General features: G+C 38.7%; 1 protein-coding gene across 6 annotated transcripts in view; it reads right to left on the reverse strand.

Annotated features, from left to right (window-relative positions):
- The window catches only part of KLHL32 (kelch like family member 32), a 208,090-nt gene that overhangs the window by 159,433 nt on the left and 21,944 nt on the right, over window positions 1–26,713 (reverse strand). For all 6 annotated transcript variants that reach the window (XR_009054260.1, XM_057738460.1, XM_057738457.1 and 3 more), the window contains exon 2: window positions 7,957–8,044. Coding sequence is in view for 5 of the 6 variants with exons in the window: in XM_057738460.1 (XP_057594443.1) it covers window positions 7,957–7,979 (23 nt within the window). In the remaining variant the exon portion in view is untranslated. The remainder of the gene's footprint in view (window positions 1–7,956; window positions 8,045–26,713) is intronic.

Below are 26,713 nucleotides of genomic sequence, written 5' to 3' on the forward strand. Positions count from 1 at the left end.
TACAAACACAAAGCCCTTACTACGTTCCATGAATTATTCCTAGTGATTTACAATTATTAATCCATTTACTCTTCATAACAACATTATGAGGCAGGTACTAATATCTCTGCTTCACAGTAGGAAACCGGATGGGCCAAGATCAGGCATTCTGAGAACCTATTAACATGAACACAATAATGTAATTTGTCCTCCTGCTTAAAATACAAAAGAAACAGAGACTTCCCTGGCAGTCCAGTGGTTAAGACTGCGCTTTCAGTGCAGGAGGCACTGGTTAGATCCCTGGTCAGGCAACTAAGATCCCACATGCCACGCAGATAAAAAAAGTTTTTTAAATAAAACATAAAAAAAAAATTAAAGATACAAATGAAAAAAAAAAAACCTGAGACAAAACCAAAAAAATGATCATCTGTAAAGAAGATCTCAAAAATCTAGGCTGGAGGGAGGGGGTCACAAAGCCCACATTAATTTTGTATTTCGATTGTGCATAGTTAATCTCAAAAGCAAAGTTACCTTTGAAAAATAATACACATTAACATGAGATAGTGATAAGAAATGTTTGAAACCATGCTTCAAAAATTTTTATCTTTGCACTGACTAAGTTTGGGGAATGAAAATAGATTTTAATTATTATAATCTTGGAACATTTATTTGAAACTTGCATAACTTTCTCCCTTTTAGTATCATCTTAAGTGCTAAATAAGTGTATTTTGAAATTTCATTTGTAGTGGAATAGAAGAATATATTAAAATAATTGCCTTATAATGTTTCCTTACTCATTTTCCAAATATAGAGCCACAATTCATGTCCTTATTATTAAGACTGAATCAGTATTTGCATCTCAGCTATCTATTGACAGAGACTAAATCTTGCCAGAGAAAGAGCAGCTGTAAACTGAAATTTGGCAAAGAATAAAGGGCTCAGCTCTGAAACAATTGTGATGCTGCACAATTTCACAGGATCATTCAGTTGGGCTTGAAATATTCAAGCTTAAAGAAAACAGCATGCTAAATATTTAAGGCAACACTTGGCACAAGATTCCAAATATTTTGGAACCAATATGTTAGGAATCCTTAAAAGCAGAAACAAATACTCCAACATTTGGCAAGGAATAAAAGCTTATTAATCAACACACCATTATTGTATTTTGAAAGTAACTTCCCACTCAACTCTCAGAGGCAAATCTGCAAAAGACCTCAGCCCTTTAAGTGTTAAGGCACAAGTGGCCACCACAGAACACAGCTGGAAGGCCATGTGATAAAGCCAATAATTATAAACCAGGGAGGAGGTGATTCAAACACTATCATGAACCATGTCTAAATTAGGATGGGGAGAAGACACATCCTTGCAACTGGCTCCCTTGGCATCAAAATTACAGATTAGCAAACTAAACCTCCCAACTTAAAGCAATGTCCCTCCATCACCTGGGAAACAAAGGAGGAAGGAAAAGCATATTCCTAAAACTTCCTAAATTACTAAAAAAACAAACAAACAAAAACCCATAAAACAGGAGCCACATTTCCCAAGGATATACAGATGTGTGTGTCTTCCTAAAATTGGGAAAGGTCTTCCATGAAGCAATATTACCACCTCAAAATTCACAAGCGAGTGCAGAGGGTAACCTGGCTTCCTCAAGGCAACCCCAATACCCTTTCCTCTGGGGAATTCCTTAGAACTGCACTGTCCAATATAATAGCCAAATGTGGCTACTGAATACTTAAAATGTGGGTAGTCCAAATTGAGATGTGCTGTAAGTGGAAAATGTACACTGGATGTCTAAGACATAGTATGAAATAAAAGAATGCAAAAATATCTCGTTAATATTTTTATATTGATTCCATGTTGAAATGATAATATTTCGGGTATATTGAGTTAAATAAATTCATTTTACTGGTTTCTCTTTAGTTTTTAAAAAAAATGTGTCTGCTTAAAAAGTTTAAATTATTATATATACTTCATATTATGGTTCTATGTGACTGTCTACAAGTTCCCTGGGGATGTGTCCCTCATTTCTTTCCACCTGAACTCTAGAAGGGTTACAGGTAGCTCATCAGGCTGTTGATGAGCCTGGCTATTCCTGAACCTCACAGAGCCCAGCCTCTGCCAGGTAGAACATGGGAAGCCCCAGACTCCTTGAGTAAGAAATTGCTTTTTAGTGATGCCAGGGAGCAATCATCTGATTGGCCAAATGTTAGCATCCAGTAACAGGGAGATAAATAAATGAGGTCTCAAGGAACAGGACTATTCATGACTTCAAATCTTTAACTTCCATTCTGGAATTGATGATAAAAACTAAAAAAATCAAATGCAGAGCATGATGCTCCTAACACGGTGCAGCTCACTCACAGTGAAGCAGTGTGTCAGTGCAAATACGACTTTGAATTCACAGTGAACGTTTTTGATCCCAGAAATCTCTCAGAGTCACATTTTTTATAGCATAAATTTTGACTGAGTTCAGTCAGCTTGTAAGATATAAATTCCAAAACAGCTATCTGGTTTTTAAAAATCTGCTTTTCAAATTTAAATTTAAAAATTCAAGTCAATTTCTGTGTCAGTGTTTTCTTACCTATATTATTTAGAAATACAAAATACAAGCAAGTACTTTTCAAGTAAGGTTACTAACAAGGTATTACATACTCATATATCAAACACAGTCAAGTAGTGTAAAGATCCTCATTTTCTAAATAGACTACTTTACACAAAAAAGAAAAGGACTGGACAAAAAACCTGATAGTACTAGCCTTATGCATAATTATCTCAGTTAAGTCTATTGATAAACTGCCCTAATCACTTATTTCCACAGTCAAAATATTTTAATACAAATTGAATACATTAATATTAAAACAATCTTATTTATCTAAGTGAACAGGCTGTTAAAAAAAAACAGCATGGAACTTAATTTTATTTTTTATACAACAGTTTATGGGGGTTTTTTTTGTTTATTTGTTTTTTTTAATCTTTGGGCTGTGCCACGAGGCATGTGGGATCTCAGTTCCTCAACCAGGGATCGAACCCGCACCCGCTGCATTGGAAGCACGGAGTCTTAACCACTGGACCACCAGGGAAGTCCCTAAAACACTTTGTAATTTGTAAATACCTTAAGATTAATACTAGCAATTAACAGCAACGGTCAAAATAATAAGCAAAGAAGATACAATATGCTTAGCGGATGACCAACAAATAATGAAGACTATGCAACTTGATTATAAACGGATACTTAAGAAAGGAACTTAAACATAAGTGGAAAATCTTGTTGCATTCCTTCCTTCCTTCATTCATTCTCTCAAACATTTATTCATCCTGTGCCAGGTATTAGATCAGTTACTGGAGATAAAATGGTGAAAAAACACACACTCTGTAGCAGCCCTCTCAGAACCCTCACTTTGGCAAGGTAGTGACACTTTAATCAAATAATCTGGCCTCCTTGAAGAAGTAATGCTGGAGCTGCAGGCTGAAGAATGAGAACAAGTTACCATGGTAAAAAGGGGAGAATGGAGTTTTCCAGGCAGGGGAACAGCAAGTGCTCCGATCCTGTGGCAGGAGGGAGCGTGGCCCTGACACAGAGTCCACAGAATGTTCATGGCTGGAACCCTGAGGACAAGTGTGGGCACGTGCAGGATCTGGAGCTCAGAAAGAGGTCTTGGCCAGAGGTGCAAAACTCACGTGGATAGAGAGAATAAAGGAAGCACAGCTGTGTCTCCAGAACACAGCTGAGAGACAACCAGCAGTCAAGGCTGCTGAGAAGGTGAGAAAGGATTCAACACATAGAAGTCGGGCTGGGCTCAGCTGTGGGAAAGGCCTGCCTTTTGATAGCAGGAGGGAGGGAATAAGTGAAGCAGAAACACATTAAAACTTCAGGCATATTTTGGCTTATTGAATCTAAAGATTCAGTGGACCCAATCTTCACTAGACAATGAAGGCATGGAAACATGGATATTTGGGTTCATCTGGGTTGTGATTTTTGTCAGGCGAATGCATCAAAAATGCAGAGATTTTGACCCACCTCCTAGAACAATGGAAATAAAAAATAAACAAATGGGACTAATGAAACTTAAAAGCTTTTGCACAGCAAAAGAAACCATAAACAAGACAAGAAGACAACCGTCAGAATGGGAAAGAATAGTTGCCAACGAAAAAACGGACAAAGGATTAACTTCCAAAATATACAAGCAGCTCATGCAGCTTAATACCAAAAAAGCAAATAACCCAATCCAAAAATGGGCGGAAGACCTAGGCAGTTCTCCACAGAAGACATACAGATGGCTAACAAACACATGAAAAGATGCTCAACATCACTAATCATTAGAGAAATGCAAGTCAAAGCCACAATGAAGTATCACCTCACACCGGTCAGAATGGTCATCTTCAAAACATCTAGAAACAATAAATGCTAGAGAGGGTGTGGAGAAAAGGGAACTCTCCTGCACTGCTGGTGGGAATGTAAGTTGGTACAGCCACTATGGAAAACAGTTTGGAGGTTCCTTAAAAAACTAAAAATAGAACTACCATATGACCCAGCATTCCCACTGCTGGGCATATACCCTGAGAAAACCATAATCCAAAAAAGAAACATGTACCACAATGTTCATTGCAGCACTATTTACAATAGCCAGGACATGGAAGCAACCTAAATACCCATCAACAGATGAATGGATAAAGAAGATGTGGCACATATATACAATGGAATATGACTCAGCCATAAAAAGGAATGAAATTGAGTTATTTGTAGTGAAGTGGATGGACCTAGAGTCTGTCATACAGAGCAAAGTAAGCCAGAAAGAGAAAAACTAATATCGTATGCTAACTCATATATATGGAATCTAAAAAAATGGTACTGATGAACCCAGTGACAGGGCAAGAATAAAGATGCAGATGTAGAGAAGAGAACAGACTTGAGGACAGGAGGTGGGAGGCGAAGGGGAAGCTGGGACGAAGTGAGAAAGTAGCATTGACATATATATACACTACCAAATGTAACATAGATAGCTAGTGGGAAGCTGTTGCATAACACAGGGAGATCAACTCAATGACTGGTGATGACTTAGAAGGCTGGGATAGGGAGAGCGGGAAGGAGTCACAGGAGGGGGGGAATATGGGGATATATGTACAAATACAGCTGACACTTTGTTGTACAGCAAAAACTGGCACACAGTATAAAGCAATTATGTTCCAACATAGAGCTTTAAAAAAAAACTTTCTATAAAACAAGAAAAAAAATGCAGAGAGCAAGAGAAATTAAGGATTCAAAAGAGTTACAGAGTCTAAACTGGATTAAGAATGGAAATGAGGAAAGGAAAGTGTTGACAGATTGGTAGAAAGTGGCTGGGCCAGTCACTTCACAATGTTGTGTTAGTTTCTACTGTACAGCAAAGTGAATCAGCTATACATATACATATATCCCTTCTTTTTTGGGTTTCCTTCCCATTTAGGTCACCACAGAGCACTGAGTAGAGTTCCCTAAGCTACACAGTAGGTTCTCATTAGTTATTTATTTACTCCATAATATCAATAGCGTCTATATGTCAATCCCAACCTCCCAATTGTAAAGCAACTATACTCCAACAAAAATAATTTAAAAAATAGAAAAACAAGAACTACTGTATAGCACAGGGAACTCTACTCAATAATAACCTATATGGAAAAAGAATCTGAAAAAAGAATGAATATATGTATATGTAAATAACTGAATCACTTTGCTGTACACCTGAAACTAACACAACATTTAAATCGACTGTACTGCAATAAAATTAAGAAAAGAAAAAAGAAAAAGAAAGTGGCTAGGCCAGTAGATGAGACATTGCAATGCAGGCAAAGTACAACCACTGTGAGCGTAGGTAAATCAGGAAGCTAGAAGGAGAGGAGGTCCTGGTAAGAAAAAAGTGGCTGATGCAGTGGTTTCAGAAATAGAGCAGCTACTGGGGATGCAAGATCCACAGCATGACCATGGGAGTAGGTGGCTCGGTGAGAGAGAAGGTCACAAGCAGGTTGAAGATCCAAGGCCACGAAGTCGGGCAGATCCTTCATGCAAACACAGAGGGCACCGAGAAGTTGTAAAGAGTTTGTGGTGAGGAGGAAGACTGTCAGCCAGATGCCAAATGCTCAGTGAATGAGGGGAAGCCACCCTACCAGCCGTAGAGAGGAGCAGGGGATGGAGAGAATTGAAGAGCACCACCTTCAGAAGAACCCGTCTTTGTTGCTGTTTTGCTGTCATTGTTTTCTCAAACGACCAGTATGAGGAGTAATGATCTAGAAGCAAAACTATGTCCCAGGGTGACAACAAGCTCTCTACCCATTCCCTAAAATACATGAGACTTGAGGAAACAAGGTCACCACTTGAGAGGGCTACAAAAGACGTGGTGCCTCAGTAGAAGACAAGTCTCAGTGAAGGCAGGAGGTGCTCAGAGCTTTTCAGGGTGAGGGAGATGATACAGCAGAGCACGTACATGGTCCTGGTGCAACAGCTCCACGGGGCACAGGGGAAGTGTGAAAAGTGGGCAAGGGAGGGTCTGTGTCACAGCAGAGAAGGAAAGTCTATCACAGAGATGATGGTGCTGTGGAGGACAGATTGTGGTGGGATCTGTGAGAGTGGAGATGGCAGATCTAAAGTTAAAAAATCATTTGGAGAAGAATGCACATGAATCCGATTAGCCAGGAATTAATCACTCGGCTGAGGTGGTGGCAGACAGATGCCATGGTCTCTATGTGCTATGCTGGCTGGATGCCCGATCCAGAGCAGGATTTCCTGACCTCGGTGAAACTGACATTCTGACATTTTCGCTCTGCATGTTATCCGGTACATTGTAAGATGTTTAGCAGGATGCCTGGCCTCCTTTGCCCACTAGATGCCAAAAGCACCCCCTATCCTGGTGACAACCAAAAATGATGCCAGATATTACACAATGTACCCTGAGGGCAAAATATCCCCCCCGCCATTGAGAATCACCCATCGAGAGCAACAGACTCACGTGAGTTGCACAGAGGCACTATACTGGCTGTAGCAATGCCTCCATCTCTGAACACATTTTTGGAACTAGTCACTTCTAATAGCTTCAGAGTCATGGAAGAAAGCCGGTCTCATTATTTAATAGACATACTCAATTCTTATTTAAAAAGAAGGCATTTCCCAGGCTTCTCACCTCTCTCATTCTTTGCTTTGAAGATACTTTTGACTGTTTCCTCAGAGGATGATGAAGACTTGCCTCCACTGAGAATATTCAAAGGGAGGCCCTGCCTTTTCTTATTGACTGCCCCCTCAGTTTGGGGGAATGTGCCAAGCTCCTTCCTGCCCGAGGGAATTTCTCCACGTCATTCCCACCCTTCAGATCTCAGGTCATAGAGCACTCCTTTAGGAAGGAGCTCCCTCATTCTATCAATCTTTTCAAAGCACTTTTCACAATTATATTTGTGTTGTTACTGGTGTGATTTGCTTAATATCTGCTTCCCCCATAGAATATACATGTCATGAGAGCAGGAACCTTTTTTAGTCACTGCTGGATCCTCTGCACCAAGTAGTTTTCTTGGCTCAATAAATATCTGTTAAATAAGTACTAAAGGGAAATCTTATGAGTATTTTGAGAATACATATTATACTCCCTAAAAGTGATTGCTTTAAAGGGGCAGTAGTCATATGTAGGTACAGTTTTCTGATTATTTTTTAAATCATGTACATTTACAGAAGTATATCTTTTGTTTGAGGGAGGTTAGCATCCTAAATAAGAAAGAGATAAAAAGTAGTATCAAAGAATCATTAAACATATCTTGGTTTGACCAGTAACCATATCTCACTGGTTAACCCTTGTGCTACCATACTAAACTCACACACATTCTCAGACAGGTTTGCTTAATTCTTCAAATACACATTGAGCCCCCTCCCTGTGCTTGGTCCTAGAACGTGCAGTATGAGGATGTCAAGTCACATGGCTCGCTCCACCAAACAAAGACGCATCCTGAAGGGCCGACCTGAGGAAGCGTTCAGACGGCATCCTCCAGCTGGGTTCCTCAGGGTCTCAGCCTTAGAAGTCTGCAGAGGAGTCGGCAAGCATTCCAGCTGAATAAAAACACAAAAAAGAAAACCACAGTGAGCTAAATGCAAAAAAGCACCCTCTGGGCCTTCATGATGCTAATGCTTTAGAATTCGAAGGAGGTACCTTGGAGAGCTTTATATACGAGATATAACAATCTGACTAAAAGCTCTTGTAACAGGCAATGGTTCAGAATGTTTTTAAGTGTTTTTTTTCTTTTGCAAAATCTGTCTAATTTATTAAAATATAAATTTATGCTACATTACATTAAAATGTATCCTGCGGGGAACTTCAGAGACTAAGCAGTAAAATGTATTTGAGAACCAAAAATAAAGTAAGAGTTACAGTAAAAATTAAAACATCAGATGGCCAAAGGGAACATTAAGATTTGATAAAATACTGCTACGATTTATGTCAGAAAATGTTTTGCCTATGTTCTTTTTTAGGAGTTTTATGGTATCATGTCTTATATGTAAGTCTTTATCCCATTTTGAGTTTACTTTTGTGCATGGTACAAGTGAGTGTTCTAACTTCATTAATTTACATGCAGCTGTCCAGTTTTCCCAACAACACTTACTATAGAAATAAAAGCAAAAATAAACAAATGGGACCTAACCAAACAAGCTTCTGCACAGCAAAGGAAACCAAAAACAAAACAAAAAGACAACCTGCGGACTGGCAGAAAATATCTGCAAACAATGCAACCAACAAGGGTTTAATTTCCAAAATATACAAACAGCTCATACAGCTCAATATCAGAAAAACAAACAACCTGATCAAAAAATGGCCAGAAGACCTAAAAAGACATTTCTCCAGAGAAGACATACAGATGGTCAACAGGCACATGAAAAGATGCTCAACACTGCTAATTATTAGAGAAATGCAAATCAAAATTACTATGAGGTATCACCTCACACTGGACAGTATAGCCATCATCAAAAAGTCTACAAACAATAATGCTGGAGAAGATGTGGAGAAAAGGGAACGCTCCTATACTGTTGGTGGGAATGAAAATTGGTGCAGCCACTGTGGAAAACAGTATGGAGGTTCCTTAAAAAACTAAAAATAGAGCTACCATTTGATCCATCAATCCCACTCCTGGGCATATATCCAGAAAAGGCAAAAACTCTAATTTGAAAAAATACACACACTCCAATATTCATAGCAGCACTATTTATAATAACAAAGACATGAAAGCAACGCAAGTGTCCATCAAGAGATGAATGGATAAAGAAGATGTAGTGTGTATATGTATACACACACACACACACACACACACACACTGTAATATTACTCAGCCATAAAAAAAAGAATGAAATGTTGCCATTTGCAGCAACATGGATGGACCTAGAGATTATCATACCAAGTGAAGTAAGCCAGAGAAAGACAAATATTCTTACGATATCACTTATATGTGGAATCTAAAAAAATAAGACAAATGAACTTATTTACAAAACAGAAACAGATTCACAGACACAGAAAACAAACTTATGGTTACCAGTGGGGTGGGGGGAGGGATAACTTAGGAGTATGGGATTAAAAGATACACACTACCATATATAAAACATAAACAACAAGGATTTACTGTATAGAACAGGGAACTATACTCAATATCTTGTAATAACCTATAATGAAAAAGAATCTGAAAAAGAACATAAATAAATATAAATATAAATATGTATATATCAAACAGTGAATTACTTTGCTGTACTTGCTGTACACCTGAAACTAACACAGTATTATAAATCAACTATATTTCAATTTTTAAAAAACTGATCAAATAAAGTTGCAGTGGCTAAACCACAAATACTAGTTGACTTGCCCTTTAGTGAAATTAAGTTAAAATCACCTGTCTTAGATGTCTACATAAAGATGATTTTCTATTTAAGAAATGAATTTCTGAAAACTAGATAAAAATAACATATAGAAAGGATGAGAATTAGAAGGAAATGGAAAACAGATTCTTACAGGAGCTTTAGGATTCACAAATACATAATTGGATGAAGTTGTCAGGCTTCAAATCACTGCTTGGCTACATAGTCATTCAATCCCACACTCCACACCCCAGCCTTTGTTCTCAATCGTTGCTATAACACTAAACAGAGAAGTAAATCATTTGAATAGTCTGGGACGGGGTCCATGACTATGCTTTACAACTCTCATTAAAGAATCTAACTCTCATTTTTTAACACACCCAAGTAGCAAAATTAATTCCAATTTGGATAATCTTAAGCAGGCTCTCTTCTAAGTTTCATTTTGAAAAACTGTAAGTGTAAAAGCACTTATGAAAAGAATGTGTAAAGCTGGGCTTCCCTGGTGGCACAGTGGTTGGGAATCTGCCTGCCAATGCAGGGGACACGGGTTTGAACCCTGGTTGGGAAAGATCCCACATGCCATGCAGCAACTAAGCTGGTGTGCCACATGTTCCACAACGAGAAGTCACCGCAATGAGAAGCCCACGTACCACAACGAAGACCCAATGCAGCCAATAAATAAATAAATTAAAAAAAAATGTGTAAAGCTGATTTGTATAAAAGAGACCTATGATTTCCAATCTAACTAAAATATAGTATTTGTTACATTGTATCCAAAACTTCATACTACAGTAATTCACACAGATATATCATAACTTGATAAGGATACCCACTGTTATTGAACATCAGGTTGTTCAAACATTTTTCATACATTTATTTCTTGTTTTCTTTTTTTAATTACTGAAAACAGTATATCTATACTTTCATTTATTTCTTTTTTTAAAATTTATTTATTTATTTATTTATTGGCTGTGTTGGGTCTTCGTTGCTGCACATGGGCTTTCTCTAGTTGTGGTGAGCAGGGGCTACTGTTCATTGTGGTGCATAGCCTCCTCATTGTTGTGGCTTCTCTTGTTGTGGAGCATAGGCCCTAGGAGCATGGGCTTCAGTCGTTGCGGCATATGGGCTCAATAGTTGTGGCTCACGGGCTTAGCTGCTCCTCGGCATGTGGGATCTTCCTGGAGCAGCGACTGAACCCGTGTGCCCTGCACTGGCAGGCAGATTCCTAATCACTGTGCCACCAGGGAAGTCCTTCATTTATTTCTAATTTAAGTTTTGACAAATCTAAAAATAAGCATCATTTTCAAATGATCCATTACAACTGAGCAGTAAAGAGGATCGGAATAATTCAAGGCACGCTGCTTAATTAGTTAAGAGGCTTTCTCAGCAACCTATCACTGCTACAGATTCCTTTCAGAAATTAAGTTCTAAACTCCAGGCTCTTATTATCTGACACAAACACTAACAGAGATGGACATTTGAGCATTAAGATGGCATAAGAATGTTTATTATTACAGAGAGGTGAAAAAAAATGTTAATCTTTCTGAAAGTCTAATATTTTTAAACGCTCCCAATAACTGGGTGAATGTAGAACAAGAATCCTAAAAGTTAAAATAATCCAAAATTAAAGGACATATTTACTTTGATATTTTTCAAACATTCCAAACATGACAATTAAAAATCTTAAGATAAATTAAATTTCTGTATTGTTTGGAGATCAACTCACTAAATTAGCCCTCCTCAGAAATTGTCTAATCATAATCTGCTCCATTCTACAATGTTTAGTGACATGAACACCATTTTAAACGTGAGTTAAAATGAGTTAAAGGATGAATCAACCCCTGAAAATTATTGCTATTTATCATTTGCTATTTTTACTACATATTATTTATAGTTTACTATATATTTTTATATAGATTGTATCATTGGATTATAATTTTCTTTTATATAAACAATATTCACTTTTACATTTTGTTTATTAATTCTATATTTTAAGTTTCCCTTACATGAAGCATGTCTTTCAGCCAGCCAGACCTCTTTACCTCCCTCTTGTCTCGCTGCACTTTTTCCTGTGCCTGGGATGTGGGTTCCTTCTTAACTTAAGGCTCTTACCTTTTCCCACAACCCAAGGAAATCCAGGCCAGCCTCCTGCCTTTTCCCTCCCTTGGAATCCAGAAATGGATTCAGGGCTGGGCCAATTTGGTGGAGCCGTAGGAAGCAGAACGATAGGAAAAAAGGCTAGAGTTGCTCTCCAAGCAGCCAGCTCTTAGGACTGCTCACACCCCATTAGAGATATAATCACATGTAGCACAAGCCCTAATGGTAGTGCTATGAGGTGGCTCTTTTTCTATGAATTGAAAGCGATCACCTTCAAGGTCCCTTTGAGACCCATTTGTGACCTTCTACAATTTTCTGAGACTGTCGGCACCACAGAACCAAATCATCATATGATAAATTATATTCATCTCAGCCCCCCACACCCATGGCCCTAAAACTATCAAGGTAATACACTGCCATCCAGCAAATTAGCTTTTGTGATCACCTGTGCCAAGAACATGCAACTGTGATCTGTCTCCTTCCACTTGGGGCAAAATGCTCCTTCCAGCCTTGCCTCCCTATAAGGACCAGCACTCCTGAGGTCTGAGATCTGCTTCCTTAGCCCACCTATTCCTTGACCAGGGTCCACACGTGTCCCCTCAAGGCCTAGGCATCCATCATTTAGCCCAAGATCAAATGAAATCCCCGAGGACTGACCTTCACCATCAATGCTGTACAATTAGGGCAGAATTAGATATAGCTTGATCAAAAATACCTGCAAAACGGTGGAGATTTTTTTTTTCACTGATTCATAAGATGAAGACGGGGAGCTGGGTTCCTAGGATACAGTAATGAATACATGAGTTCTTCCTTTTACAGGGCTTGCAGTGGGCCGCAGTGGACAGCAAGGAGTGGCTTGGGAGTATTTTAGCCCTCACAATCATCATTCATCTCTCTCAAAGCCGTCCCACGTAAGCACACAGCCCAGAGCACAGCGTGCTCTGCTACGCAAACACAGCCTCAAGACCAGCTCCTAGCTCTTCCTTTCTAATCAAAAGGCTGCCCTTCAGTCCCATCCTGACCCCTGCCAGTGTCCGTATAATTCATTCTTTAATCATAATTGTGAAAAGTGCAAGGGGCTCTAAGCACAGTTTCCTCATCTTAAAAATAGTAATACCCCCCTCATAGCGTTGTTGTGAGGATTAAACCAACTGGAATTCTCAGAAGGTGCCTGTCACATGGTGTCAGCTGTTATTATTAGTGTTGTTGTTTTAGGACTATTTATGATTTATTACAGTTTTAACATAGCAGAAAACTTGGCCCATCCTGTGTGATCAGGGGCTTCCTTGAGGATGTGACATCTGAGCTGATCTCTGAAAGATAATTATCACCGGGGTGAAGCGGTGGGGAAGGGATTCTGGGAGGTATCTTGGGCAGGGCCAACAGCCTGGGCAAAGGTCCCAAGGCAAAAAGAAGCAGGGCCTATTAGAGACCAGAGGGCAGATCACAAAAGCAGTGTTAAGGACACTGGTCTTTATCCTAAAACCAGCAGGAGTCCACTGAAGGTTTTAAAGCAAGAGACTTGCATGATGACATGTGCACTTAGATTACTCTGGCTGTAGTCTGCAGGTTATCGGAAAGCTAGAAGAGTTCCCAAAGGAACAAAAGGCAACCTTGTACTCTTTAGCCCACTGTATAAGGGTAATCGCCAGGTCACACAACCAGCCTCTCCCCAACATCAAAACCCCTCTGGCTTTCTGTCTGAGGGACAGCACCTACTTTCTCTCATCAGACATCACCTTGACCAACTGTGCCAAGTACTGATACTTTTCTCCGGGCCTGGCACTAACTCACTGGTTGACTGAAACTAAATCCCGTGTTTAAATGGGTTCAACTCTCCCCTTTAGGGCTTGGTAAGTTTAGTGCTGGCATCTAAGGAGAAACCTTAAGGTGGGGAGAAGGAGAGACCAAGTGTCAGATATACTTGCTTACCTGACTCTGATCAGTGTCCTCACATGCATGAGCTCGCTACTTGGAAAGAATGAACATCTGTTCTTGTACCTGTCCAGCCTCTCACAAGTTTCCATTGGTATCAAGCACCTCCCACCACCCAGCCTTAGCTGACTGGTCTAAGAGTATGGGTGTAACCTAAACTGAGCCAATCAGAGCCCTCTCTGGGATTTGGAATTGGAAGCACCAGTCAGATCAGTTGTGCTGTTCACTTGCAAGTAGATAATAGTACAGGAACTGAGGGAGGTAGGCTCTTTTTATAAATCCTATCTTCATTAAAATTTTTATATTTTGTTCATCTTTGAAATATTACATTAAAATATTATTTATATTGATCATCTATTTTTGTGACACCTCAAATTTTGCACCTCTCTCCAGTCTCAACTCTGTTTTCTGCCATGTGGATTAGGAAACCAAGAAAACAATTCTGCAGGAAAAGAAACAGAAGAAGAAGCAAGCGTACAGAGAAAAAGTTATAGGCAAGAGATGGAAAGCGAGGATATTCTGGATTTTCCACGCATTCCTGCCTCTGGGAGTACATAAACAACCTATATTTTTATAACAAATTACTTGTTTTATTTATGCTAACCCAACTGAGGGTTAAAATATTCCCAAGAAATTCAACTAGGGTCCTACAAAAGATTTGAGTGGCTCTGCTGCTTTAAAAAGACACAGAGATGCACATAATCATTTATTACAAGCTTATCTGAAAACCTAGCCACCATTTAAATTTTAAATATTGCTTCTATGAGAAAATGCACACTAAGAACTCTCCCAAAAAATGGGTTTCAGTAACGTTCACATTTTGGTGACATTTAATGCTGTTTCCCCCACATTCTTGAAAACACCAAGCTCCTGGAGACTCAATTTTAACTGCTTCTTTACACAAATTAATTATATGAGGAGGCAAAATAAAAGGTTTATGCCTGTGGCTTAGTGGTCAATTACCGAATGTACAAAATATTATTTTGGTAAACAGAGAATTTACAGACTTCACTAAATATCATTCAAAGGCAAGATTTATTTATTATAACATATTTATTAAAATAGTTAAGAAAACATATGCTAAAATTTTACATATCTTTTGATGAACTTTTTAGCTCAGCTTAATGAACTTGGGAAGGAAGCAGGGGATTTTCCTCTGTAGCATAACTACTATAAAGGAACAAGGTAGGCAGAATTCTTTCCACTTATCAGAGTAGAGTTTGGCTGTGGTACTTCTCAAAAGATGTAATGTCCCCCAAAAGACTAGTAACACAAATATCAATCCTTGTGGTTAAAAATACAACCAAATAAATTTAGCTTGCAAACATAAAATAAAACAAATACCTTATGAAATGGAGCCACGTTCACATATCAACTTGCTGTCATGAGAGCTGGCCCACCCTGCACCACCCACTCTGGGCTAGTTACCTACCTTTTTCAACTCTGCTTTTTCATTTTCTAAAAATACAGACAATAGCACCCCATCACAGAGCTGTACAATACATGGAACATGCCTACCTCAAAGACATACATCACAGGCTCTCAGTAAACATCAATGTGTCTCCTTTCATTATATGTACAAATATGAATCAGATAGTGATGTGCTTAGGTGATAGGTGTGTAGGTGAATTTTTACTTTTGTTTCATTTTTTTGCTAATGTAGTTCACATGTTCAGTAGTAATTTTTTTTTATTTTTAATTTCTGGCCGCACTGCGTGGCTTGCAGGATCTTAGTTCCCCAACCAGGGATCAAACCCGGGCCCCCTGCAGTGGACGCGCAGAGACCTAACCACTGGACCGCCAGGGAATTCCCTAAGTACTAATTTTATTAACGCCAAAAATATCAGCAACCCTCCCAGGATTGTTCTCAAGACCACTGCAGCCGTGCGATGTTTCAGGCCCCTACTCTAAGCTCTTCAGTGGAAGCATGCACTCGTCTCAGGAAACGCAGCAAACATTTCTCAAAACTATAGCAATTCTTTCACATAATCGAAATTATTCACTGGCCTCACCCTTAGGAAATGTTCATGAGTGGAATCCCCTCCTTCGCTGGTGAGTTTCTAACCTGTTTGGTATTTAGGATTGATGGGGCTTAACCTTTATAGTTTTTATTTTTTTTAAAATGTTTCAAGGTTGTCAGAGCTTCATCTAGACAAATGTTTTGAAGTGAACATTAAAAATGTAGTGTTTTCAAAGAAAAAAATATCTTACTAAGCCATAAAAATATGAAAGGGAAAAGAAAAAAAAAATGTCTCATAGGTCAGACTTGATTACATGCAAAGAAAGGCCAGACAGACTAACCTAGGTTAACATGATCGACAAACATAAAATACCAAAAAACTAATTACTGGGTACATATCAATAAATAAGAAACTGGTTAATTCTTGCTATTATCATATATTTGTTTAATAACATTTTAGTATTACACGCCCTTTAAAAATACTTGATGATGTTTTTAAAATACTAATTATTTATGATCTCAGCAATTTATAGTAATTAAAGGGAAACAGCACTACATTTTCAGCAGGCAAAAGTAAAATGCATGAGCTATAGAGATGGTTCGCAGGATGAAAGCCCAGATATTTTGGGGGCTTCCCTGGTGATCCAGTGGTTAAGACTTCGAGCTTCCAATGCAGGGGGACTGGGTTCAATCCCTGATCAGAGAACTAGATCTTGCATACCACAACTAAGATCCCACATGCCACAACTAAAAGATCCCGCACGCTGCAACAAAGGTCCTGTGTTCCGCAACTAAGACCCAGCGCAGCCAAATAAATAAGTAAATAAATAAATATCTTAAAAAAAAAAGAAAACCGAGAGATTTTTTTAAATGAATCATAGGAATAAGTCTTGACCATGAAAAACTAGTTACATTAAATGATTCTTCAGTATACTCAAGACTTGTTGATCCCAATCAACAAATTACATCAAATTGATATATCTTGAAAGGAAACTGCTTCTAAGCAGAAAAGAATTAGGACACATGCAATGGGCCCAATCATTATTTATTTGTGTATTACACACGGTGATAATTTATCTTTAATTCTGATTATTTCATAAATCAGTGTATTTTTAACACCAGTAAACTAGTATATTTTAACACCAGTACATCACCGTGTGGTGTGTAATAAATGATATTAGTTATCCCTTTAGTCTGAAAGGCAAATATTCAAGGGTACTCCATGGCATACTTTCCTGTGTGAAACATCATTCCCAAATGTTAACGAGGATGCTTGCCCTTTCAGAGAGAGAAAACATCTAAGCTTTCCCTCCAAATAAAAAAAGACGTGAGATGACTTCACTCTAATAGGAAAGGTCCAATGCGTGACTAAAGCACAGTTTACTACCTGAATAGAAACGTAGGCCAAAAGAACACGAATGTTCCATTCTTACAAAACCCTATAACCCTTTAATTATATGAAATAAAAGACACAATCATTCAGAACGTATTCTTGAAATCATAACATTAAAGCCTTTCTATTAAACAGCTGCTATTTTGTTTTAATTTAAAATTTAAAATTATAACTAATAACCACTTTACCTACTATCATGAGCTAAATGCTTTCTTTGACTGCTGTTATATCAAGAGGTACTTCACATGCACGATCTTATTTAATCCTCACAGTAACCTGATGTAGGAGATATTATTATTTTCATTTTTTTGACAAAGAACCTAGGGGTAAGTAATTCACAAAAGGCACAGGAGTAGGAACTGGTAGTGTCAGGGATCAAAACTGTTTGACTCCAAAGCTTGTGGTCTTAATTATTCTGCTCTAATACCAAATTTTATAATCAATCATAGAACTACTATTTTTGAAGACATACTAAAATCAAAATACATGGATTACATGAAAATTATAGAAGAAATATAGTCAGTAAGTTCTTCTTAACAATATAAGCCACAAATAGGTATGTAATGATATACTGAGTATTTCTTATAATCCTATGAGAGAGTTAAAAAACAAAATCAAGAAGCAAAAGGTTAAACATCTTTTTCCAGATGGATTTCACTAAAGGTCACCAGGACACACAGCCAGTATAAGTTGGCCCAGCACAATAATCCCAGATAAATAGATATTTATACTAGGAAGAAAGCAAATTCTTTTTAAGTTATGGAACACATCAAATCATCAACTGTTTTCAATAGGGTGATACGGAACCAAGTCTCATAGTTAGGAGAGGTGAGCCGATATCCATGGAATCTATGAAAGCTCACGCAACACAGCTTCGAGGTCTTCTATATTATCCTATTTAACATTTTACATACTTGAAAGCACCTAGTATAATGCTTGGTACACAGTGGTGCTCAATAAATGTTAGTTTGACTCTCCTTCCTTGTCTCCTAGATAGAAAGACAGAGGGCATACTGTGCAGAAGTACAAACAAGAGTATAACGGAAGACAAGCTGAACAGGTTGGATGACAGTCAGCCCCGGGTAGAATCTGACAAGATGAGGTTAACGGCGCCCAAGCAATGCTTCGGTATTTCATTAAAAAAATAATTATCAAAATGGAGGAAGTGTAGCTTAACTCACATGAGGTTTTTTAAAAACCCAATGAGCTAGAAGACAAATCATTTATATTTTCAATAAATATTTACACGTCAACAGGAAAAAGATGAATGACTCCATAGTAAATAATGGACAAAAGGCATAAAGAGGCACATCACCAGACTAGACACATAAAGGACTAGTAAACATAAAAGTGTTTACTCTGCTTAGTAATAAACATGCAAACCATTCCAATCATTAACAACCATTGCCTGCTAATCACACTGGCAAAGAATGCTGATGGCCGATGGGAGCAAGGAAAATGACACTCATATACACAGGCAAGCATTTAAATTAGTAGTCATTTTAGGAGGCAATCTGTAAATACGTATCAAAAGCCTTAAAATGGGTAACCTTTGATCTAGGAATTCCACATCTAAAATTCTACCCTATAGAAATAATCAGAGACGTGTACAAAGGTATACGTACACAGGGGTTCACTGGAGTGTTGTTCATATGAGCAAAACAGAACCAATGTGTATGTTCAGAATGAATTAAACAGCATATATCTTTCAATGGAAACCAAGCAGTAATTCAAAATGACTCTGGAGAAATATACTTATTAACAAAACAAATACATATTTTAAGAGAAAAGCAACAAGTCAATATGTATTGTATTATATGAAACCATTTTTGTAAGAGTATACATTTTAGGTGTCAATAATTATCACCATGTGAAAGTTTTTTAAATTTTGGTTATTTGTATTTTCTAATGTTTCTATAATAAACTTGTACATCGTATGTGTGTAATTAAAAACAAGGGTAACAAGAAAAGGAACTTTTGATTCGTGTCCTAAATCCAGCACTTACCAACCATATAACTTGAGGCAAGTCAGTTAATTCCAAGACTGTTTCCTCATATATAAAGTTGGCATAATGATAAACTACACCTCTCATGACCAGTATGAGAATAAATCTAAAATTAAAAGCACTTTGAAACTATAAACTACTTGATAAACACTGGTTGTTTTTACTAGTTGACAAAAAGTCCAATAAACGACAACCCTACAAAGAAGCGGGGAAAATAAAAACTGGCTCTCGGGTGCCATTAAGAGAAATGTGGGGAAATGCTGGTCCTCCTCGACCTGCACAGGTCATCCCGAGTGTGGCGGTGCAGTTGTTTCTGCATCCTGTTAAAGAGGAGGACTGAAGAAGAAGAATGTGACAGGACAACCTCTATTAAGCACTTAATAGTGTTCAGCATAGGAATCGCTTTCCATACCTTATTTAATCCATTACGTACTTTACTATCTTTTTTTGTAGATTAAAATATTAAAGCATAAAAAGGTCAAGTAATTTGTTAAAAGCCATACAACCAGTTAGTGGTGAAACCAAGCTTGGAACCCCGCAGACTAACTCGAGTCCACACTTTCAGCACACCTAGCACTAATAAAGGGAACACGGTCCAGGACGCAGTCACATCCTCAAGTGCTGGAAAGATCAGGACAGAGAGCCACAGGCACCTGGTATCAGGGCCAGAGAGCCAAGGCAACATCAACCTTCTCTGACTCAGTACAAAGTTTCCAATAATCTAAGATGCCCAATGACCAAATAAGTAACTATGCAAGGTAACATCTCCCTCACTGGAAGTCAAAAATGGGACCATAACACATTCAAGGTTGTTCCGAAGGGAACTCAAATGGCCCCAGGCCTGCGTGACCCACAGAAGCCGACAGCTGGGGATTAGTACCTGCAACCGCCACCAGCTGGTGTCCCCCTTTGAGGTTCCCAGGCTGAACTGGGTTCCCCTCCGATCAAGTTTACCCTCAGTCCCTTAGACTGTGACTATCCTTGGAGATAGGGCCTTTAAAGCAGTAATTAAGGTAAATGAGGTTATATGGGTGAGCTCTAACCCAATATGACTGGTGTCCTTATAGGAAGAGGAGATTGGGACACATGCAGACAAAGAGGAAAGACCATGCAAGGACACAGCAAGAAGGCAGCCATCTATAAGCCAAGGACAGAGGCCTCGGAAGAAACTAACCTTGCCCATACCTCGATCTCAGACTTCTAACTTCCAGAATCAAGGAAAAATAAATTTCTGTTGTTTTTAAGTCACCCAGTCTGTGGGGCTTTGTTATGGCAGCCCTAGCAAACAAATACAGCCCCCAGGGCAGGGCACAGCCTCACAAGAGCAGGGCCTTGCCCTGGCTGCCCTCTGGCTATCACTCTGCTCCACGATTGAAATCAGTCTTTTCTAGCCGCAGCCGACATGGCCTGCCAGTATCCTCCAAGCTTCTGAGGCTCACGGGCTGTGCCAGGCCTGCTGAGCACACTACCTCCAGGTTTGGCATAACTGATGCTCTGCTCAAAGCTGGATCACAAGTGACTCTGAGAAATGTCAGCCTCGGAGGAGGACCCCTGGGGTCTAGACAGCTCTCTGCCACTGCTCCCTTGAGAATCTGGCTCCTGGCTTTCACTTATTCAATCAGTGCTCACTTTTCTCCAGGTGCTAAATCCCATCATTCTTACAGGAAGTTCCCTCTGGGAAGTTGCTTGGACTCCTAGGGATATAGTTTGTTTGTTTTACAGGCGCCCTCTCCTTCCCAGGTTGCATAAGTACTGCGGGGGCCCAAGCAGAGAGCGATGAGGGTCCAGAGTGTGGAAGCACAGCCTGGTCATGTGCTGCAGCACCTGCCACCACCCCAGACTCTGTCTCTGAGGCCAAGCTATGCACATCTGTGAGCCTTCCACACAGCTTCAAATGATTATTTCCCTCAGTGGGGTTCCACCAAACTCCATGAGTAACCCCACCAGCCTGTCACTAACGACTGCAACTGTCTGCACTCTTTCCAGTGCAGTCCTGCTCTGGATCCACCCACAGAAGGAAAGGGGAACACTGCCCATCTCCACATGCTGGGGGGACGTGGAGACCAAGCCCCAGCCAAGATACCTGGGTACATGGCAGTCAAATGAAGGCAGGCAAAAGCCCTTAACCGTCTGATCATTTCAATGCTCTGCTTAAAACTGTTGTGATAGAAGTCCAATTCCTTAAAATGGTACCCCCACCAACATTCCCAGCCTTCTGTTCCGCCGCTTGGTTCTTGTTTTCTGGTCACCATCATACAGATCCACTCATCCACTCTGAGCTATTCTCCCCCTTCGAGATACTGGTACCAACCATCTTCTCTGCCCAGAATTTTCTATGTCCTCTTTGCCTGGTTAGCGCCTATTCATCCTGCAAGGCCCAGAGGTCACCTCCTCTGGGAAGCCTTCCATAAACACCCACCCCCAGATCTGAGTTCATTACTCTCCTACAAGCTCCAATAACACCAATATACTCACACTCACAGCATAATTAGCACTCTATGTAATTACTTGTTTGGAGAAAGGGGAGGCAGAAACTATCGGCTCAGCCTTCTTTCCACCCCTAATCCCACCCCAAGACAGTAAGGACTTTAAATAGGGTGACCATCTTGGGGTAGCCACAATTGTGTCTATTGTTCCAGTGCAATTACTAATTGCAGCCCCCATCTGTTCTCTTTGGTTTCCCAGTTTGCATCATAAATTATTTGGTCATCCTGTCTATACAGGCAGGATCCACATCTATCATGCTCACTGTCTTGAACCCTACCATTATTCTCACAAAATTCCCAAAAGCAGAAAAAGCAAAAGCATAATGTATCTCTGGTTTAGAATGAAGAGCATGAGATGATGATGCCAGCTTATTTGCATATATTAAATCACAAGGTTTTAGTTTATTTTATCAAAATGCATGCCCTAAAAAAATTCTGCACTGAATGTTAAAAATTACTCTAGTGAGAACAAGGATGAAGTATCTAGTCACCCTCATGAATATAGCTGGAGACCTTGGGAACCAAACCAAACCAAACCAAAATATGTTTAAGCCAGTTCTTCCAGTCACATTAACACACCCCTTTTCAGCTCTTTAATTTTTAGCTACATCACTCTTCTATGAATAGAAACATAAAATGCTTGGATCAGTTACACAGTCTTGTCAAAATAACCTAACCTGCAATTATAACATCCTAAGGTGCTTTTTTAAAATGTTGCCATGAAAATTTTTCATTAAAGAATTTCTTATAGCTCTCAGACCACTGAAAATTAAACCATCCACTTGTATCTTTATAGATGGCAAAAGGCACATCTTGAGTGTTTTGCTATATAAAAATTATTTGTATGACAAAAACATCATTGTATGGAAAAAATCAATGTGCTACATTTATGTAATTATTTTATTTCATTAGAAAATTCTGTATAAAAGTTATTAATCAGTGAATGAACATTCTTCGATTAATGACTGCCTTCTAACAAATAGAAAATATACAGTTTACAGTTCTCTAACCTATGATCTAGATGTAATCCAAACTCCATTTTCAAATAGAGAAAGTCTTACTGTTAAATTTTAAAGCACAGAGTCTTCATTCATTTAGTTATTTACTAAAGGCTTAATATATTTCCAGTAATCACTGAGCAAGATGTGATGACAGACACAAAAGAATTAAAAATAGTCTCTGCCCTTCAAATAGCTTGTAATCTACAAGTAAGGCACAGCATCCACATTTGCATCACCCTAATAGTACAAGACATGCTGCATTTTCTTCAAACTGAGAAATTTACAATTTTTTCTCATTTTAAAATTTCTAAAATTGAGGCTGTACCTTAAATCGACTGCTGATGTACTGAAAAGCTGATGTGTATCTTACATCTGCAAGAAGCATTAGCACTGGGGAAGCACTGTACTTCAAATGCCTAAATAAGGAGACTAGGATTATATGCCATTTTACATATAATTCTTACACTGATCTAGCATTATAACAATTAAATGAGTCCATTTTTTCAGAAGAAAAAGCAGAGGCCAAGCAAGCTGAAATGCTTGAGGTAAAAAAAAAAAAAAAAAAAACTGGGAACTGGTGAAGCTAAGACTCAAATCCAGCTCTGTTACATTTTGCTGCATCACATCACCCTACCAAAGGCGAGATGGATGTCAGTGAGAATAGTGAGGAAGGTTAATTGGAGGAGCACTGAAGGACGCAAAGAGAAAGGAGGAGAGTTTCCAGATGAAAAGTACAACACACTGAATGATACAGAGGATTCCAAGTTATATTCTTGTAAAATAAGAGCTCTGCACCAGTTGCAGACGCAACATAGACGTGTTCATTCTGCCATCTTTAACAGGAATCCCTTTCGATAAGTTCTATTTTTATACCCATTTTCCTGATTAGGAAATCAAGGTTCAGAGAAATTAAGGAACTTCACGATGGTCACACAACCAGTATGGGAGCCAGTGTGAAAAACTAGATAGTCTGTATCCATACCCACTCTTTTTAACCAGTAAGCTATCCTGCATCTCCAGCTAGTACAGGGTTCTTATTTTAGGAAAGTATAACTCAGAAGCCTCCATATCTTTACATGCGTTGCACCTCTCATCTGGAAAGCCTATAATAGATATGCTAATTCTCTCAGGCAAAATATTTGGTTTTCCATGAAAATGCAGATCTGACCAGGCTGAATAACAAAGAATTTACTCTAACCATTCACTAAGCATCCTCTCTGTCACTCATTCAACATTTAAACTGCATTTACCATATGCCAGGAATGCATGTAAAGGAGTAAGATTAAAATGACTTTGTAAAGCTAAATGTCTGGGTTTTTTTTTAACATGACAAGTGATAAAAGCTATCACTTCTCAAAGCACACTTTTCTTTTAAAAAAGAGATGTAAGGTAGAAGAAAGGACGTGGGCATGAGGTTAAGTTCCTTCAGCTGAGTTGAGCTACACCTTAACTGACATCTTAACTGTGAACTATAGGGGTAGGGACCTTGTCCCACTCATCTCTGTGTCAGAAGGAGCCTTTTTCCCAGAAGACTTGCTAATGAATGAACTGTTTATAAATAGTTCTTGTTTAGGGAGTTAATGCACTTTTATCACAAATGCAGAAGTTCCAGACATCTCCAAAAACATTTTTCCCTGTCATTAAAAAGGCATTCCAAGTCTTTTACAGAACATGCACATAATCCTAACCACTTCAAGATATCAAAACCAAAAAGAAATCGAAATTTCAATTTCACTTAAAAATTAATGTCACTTTAAAACTTTGGTGCAACATTGAACAAAACAGTGTGATGTGACAGAGTCAATGGACGTTTGGTTTGAGTGGTCAGGGAAAACCTCTGAAGAAATGAAGTTCATCTAAAACATCACTTAATTATACAAATGACAAAATACAAAAGAATATTCCAAAGTCAGAGACAAGAAAGTTTTCCACATTATGTTTTGTGATTTGAGACATGTTTTGAATTACTCCATGACTTTCTGGCATGAGTCAGAAGAAGAGGAGGAGAGTGGAGTCTGTTTTCTTGGCTCAGTCAATAGGCTTGGGTGGGCTCAACAAGTGGGAGGACAAATCTCAGAGAGAAGAGTGTGGAGGAGGTCGAGGGGAAAAAAAAAGCTGTCAAATCCATCATGTTTGATATTTCACAATGACTGAAGTAGAATCCTTTCTTTATCAATCCGAAATCTCCCTATGCATAAAATCTAAGATCACATAATTTTTAAGTGTATTTTCTAATGAAGACATTATTGTCCTTTGGTGATATTCTACCTATTTATAGGATATACTGTATATAGTGCTATACACTAATAGTAAAAATACCATCATGTTTATTTTGTGAAGAAAGCACACTATGATTTTATCCCATGGTTTCAATAATTGTGATAACAGAAAAATGGACTTGCCACCTATATCAGAAAAATTTTAAGTCCCAGGAATTATCTAATGTCTTAGTTAAATATTTTTAATCTACATACCATTAAAACAACAACTTTGGGTCTCTCTGGGGAAATTGCTAAGAATGCCACCTATAGGAATCTATCAAGCAGAGAATATGAGTCCAACATCAAGTCTGAGGTAAACATGCAGTAACTTTCCCAAGGTCAGTGAGCTAGTAAGGGCCAGAGCTGGGACTGAAACCCAGGCAAGTCTGACTAGAGTTCACACCCCTCATCACAAACTACGTTGCCTCCAGAATTAGCAACACAGAATAGCTGGACTCCAGGGATTTCCAGTAAGCAAAATCTCTTTCATAATTGCTCAATACGTCAGCTCTCACAGACAATTTTCTGGAAAATATTCAGCATAACCATTTCTCTGTGGACCCTCTAAAATCTGGTCTTGGGTTCTAGAACGGCATTTAGCACGAGGATAACTGTGCAAATATGGTAATTAAACTGTCTGGTTTCAACTCCCACCTCACTATTAATATGATGTTGGGCAAATGTGTAACCCTTCTGTGTCTCAGTTTCCTCTTTCTGTACAATGATGTTAATAACACCACCTACCTCACAGCATAGTTATAGTGGTTTAAGGAGTCACTATAAGTATTAAGAACAATGCTAAGAACATAAAGTCAACAAACATTTTAACTGTTGTCATTATAATGGCAGAGTGAAAAAGGCTACAGACTTCAAGTGTATCATACCTCCTCATCTGTACTCTGAGATTACTGCCACTCTACATACTAAGGCATAAGGTAAATAAAAGCCTTAGAGAAGGTGCTATGATAAGATACCTGGAAGGCATTGCTCATGATATTCATTATGCAGTGTCCTTTTCAATGAGAATCTTGAGAGAGATTTCTACCTGGTCCTAGTATAAAGAAATGAATTGTACTGATGCTCCTGAACAGATGGTTATGTTTCACTTATAAATGCTTTAAATCAAGTAACTAAGCAAGCTTCACATTTACAAAAACTGTGAAGAACATTTAGAATGAAACATATTCCCCCTCTTAGTATCAAGAACCTAATGGTATGCATTTGTCTGTAATTGCTCTTGGTTCATTTAATGGCCATTCCCTTTCTTTTTCCCTTGCCAGCCAATTCACATTTAAGTTAAATTTTATTCTTTCGAATAATCAAGGTATGAAGCAAAATGGCTGGAGGAACAAGAAAGGAAATAAGAGTGATGGTCTCATTAGCATCTTCTTCCAGGTCTGTGGGAGCAGGGTTGGCATCTGCTTCTGAGCTAAAGACTTAGGAAGGGTGAAAACATAAGATAAAACCCACAAATTTGGAAATGGCCTGCCACAACCATGCCCTCGTCCATAGGTAATCTGTCCAATGATCCATCTCATAAAAGAATTCTCCAGGCCCCTATTCACTATTCTATTCTTCACAAAACAAAACACATATAATTCCAAGTTCATAGGCAATGAAACAACAGATTCTTCACTTAATAATCAACAAGTATTTGCTGAGTGCCATTTTTCCAGGCACTTGGAATATATTGGCAAGCAGAACAGACAAAATGCGTGCCACATTGAGCTTAACTTCTACAT

The sequence above is a fragment of the Hippopotamus amphibius genome, chromosome 6 (genome assembly GCF_030028045.1).
Source record: "Hippopotamus amphibius kiboko isolate mHipAmp2 chromosome 6, mHipAmp2.hap2, whole genome shotgun sequence".
Lineage (NCBI taxonomy): Eukaryota > Metazoa > Chordata > Mammalia > Artiodactyla > Hippopotamidae > Hippopotamus > Hippopotamus amphibius.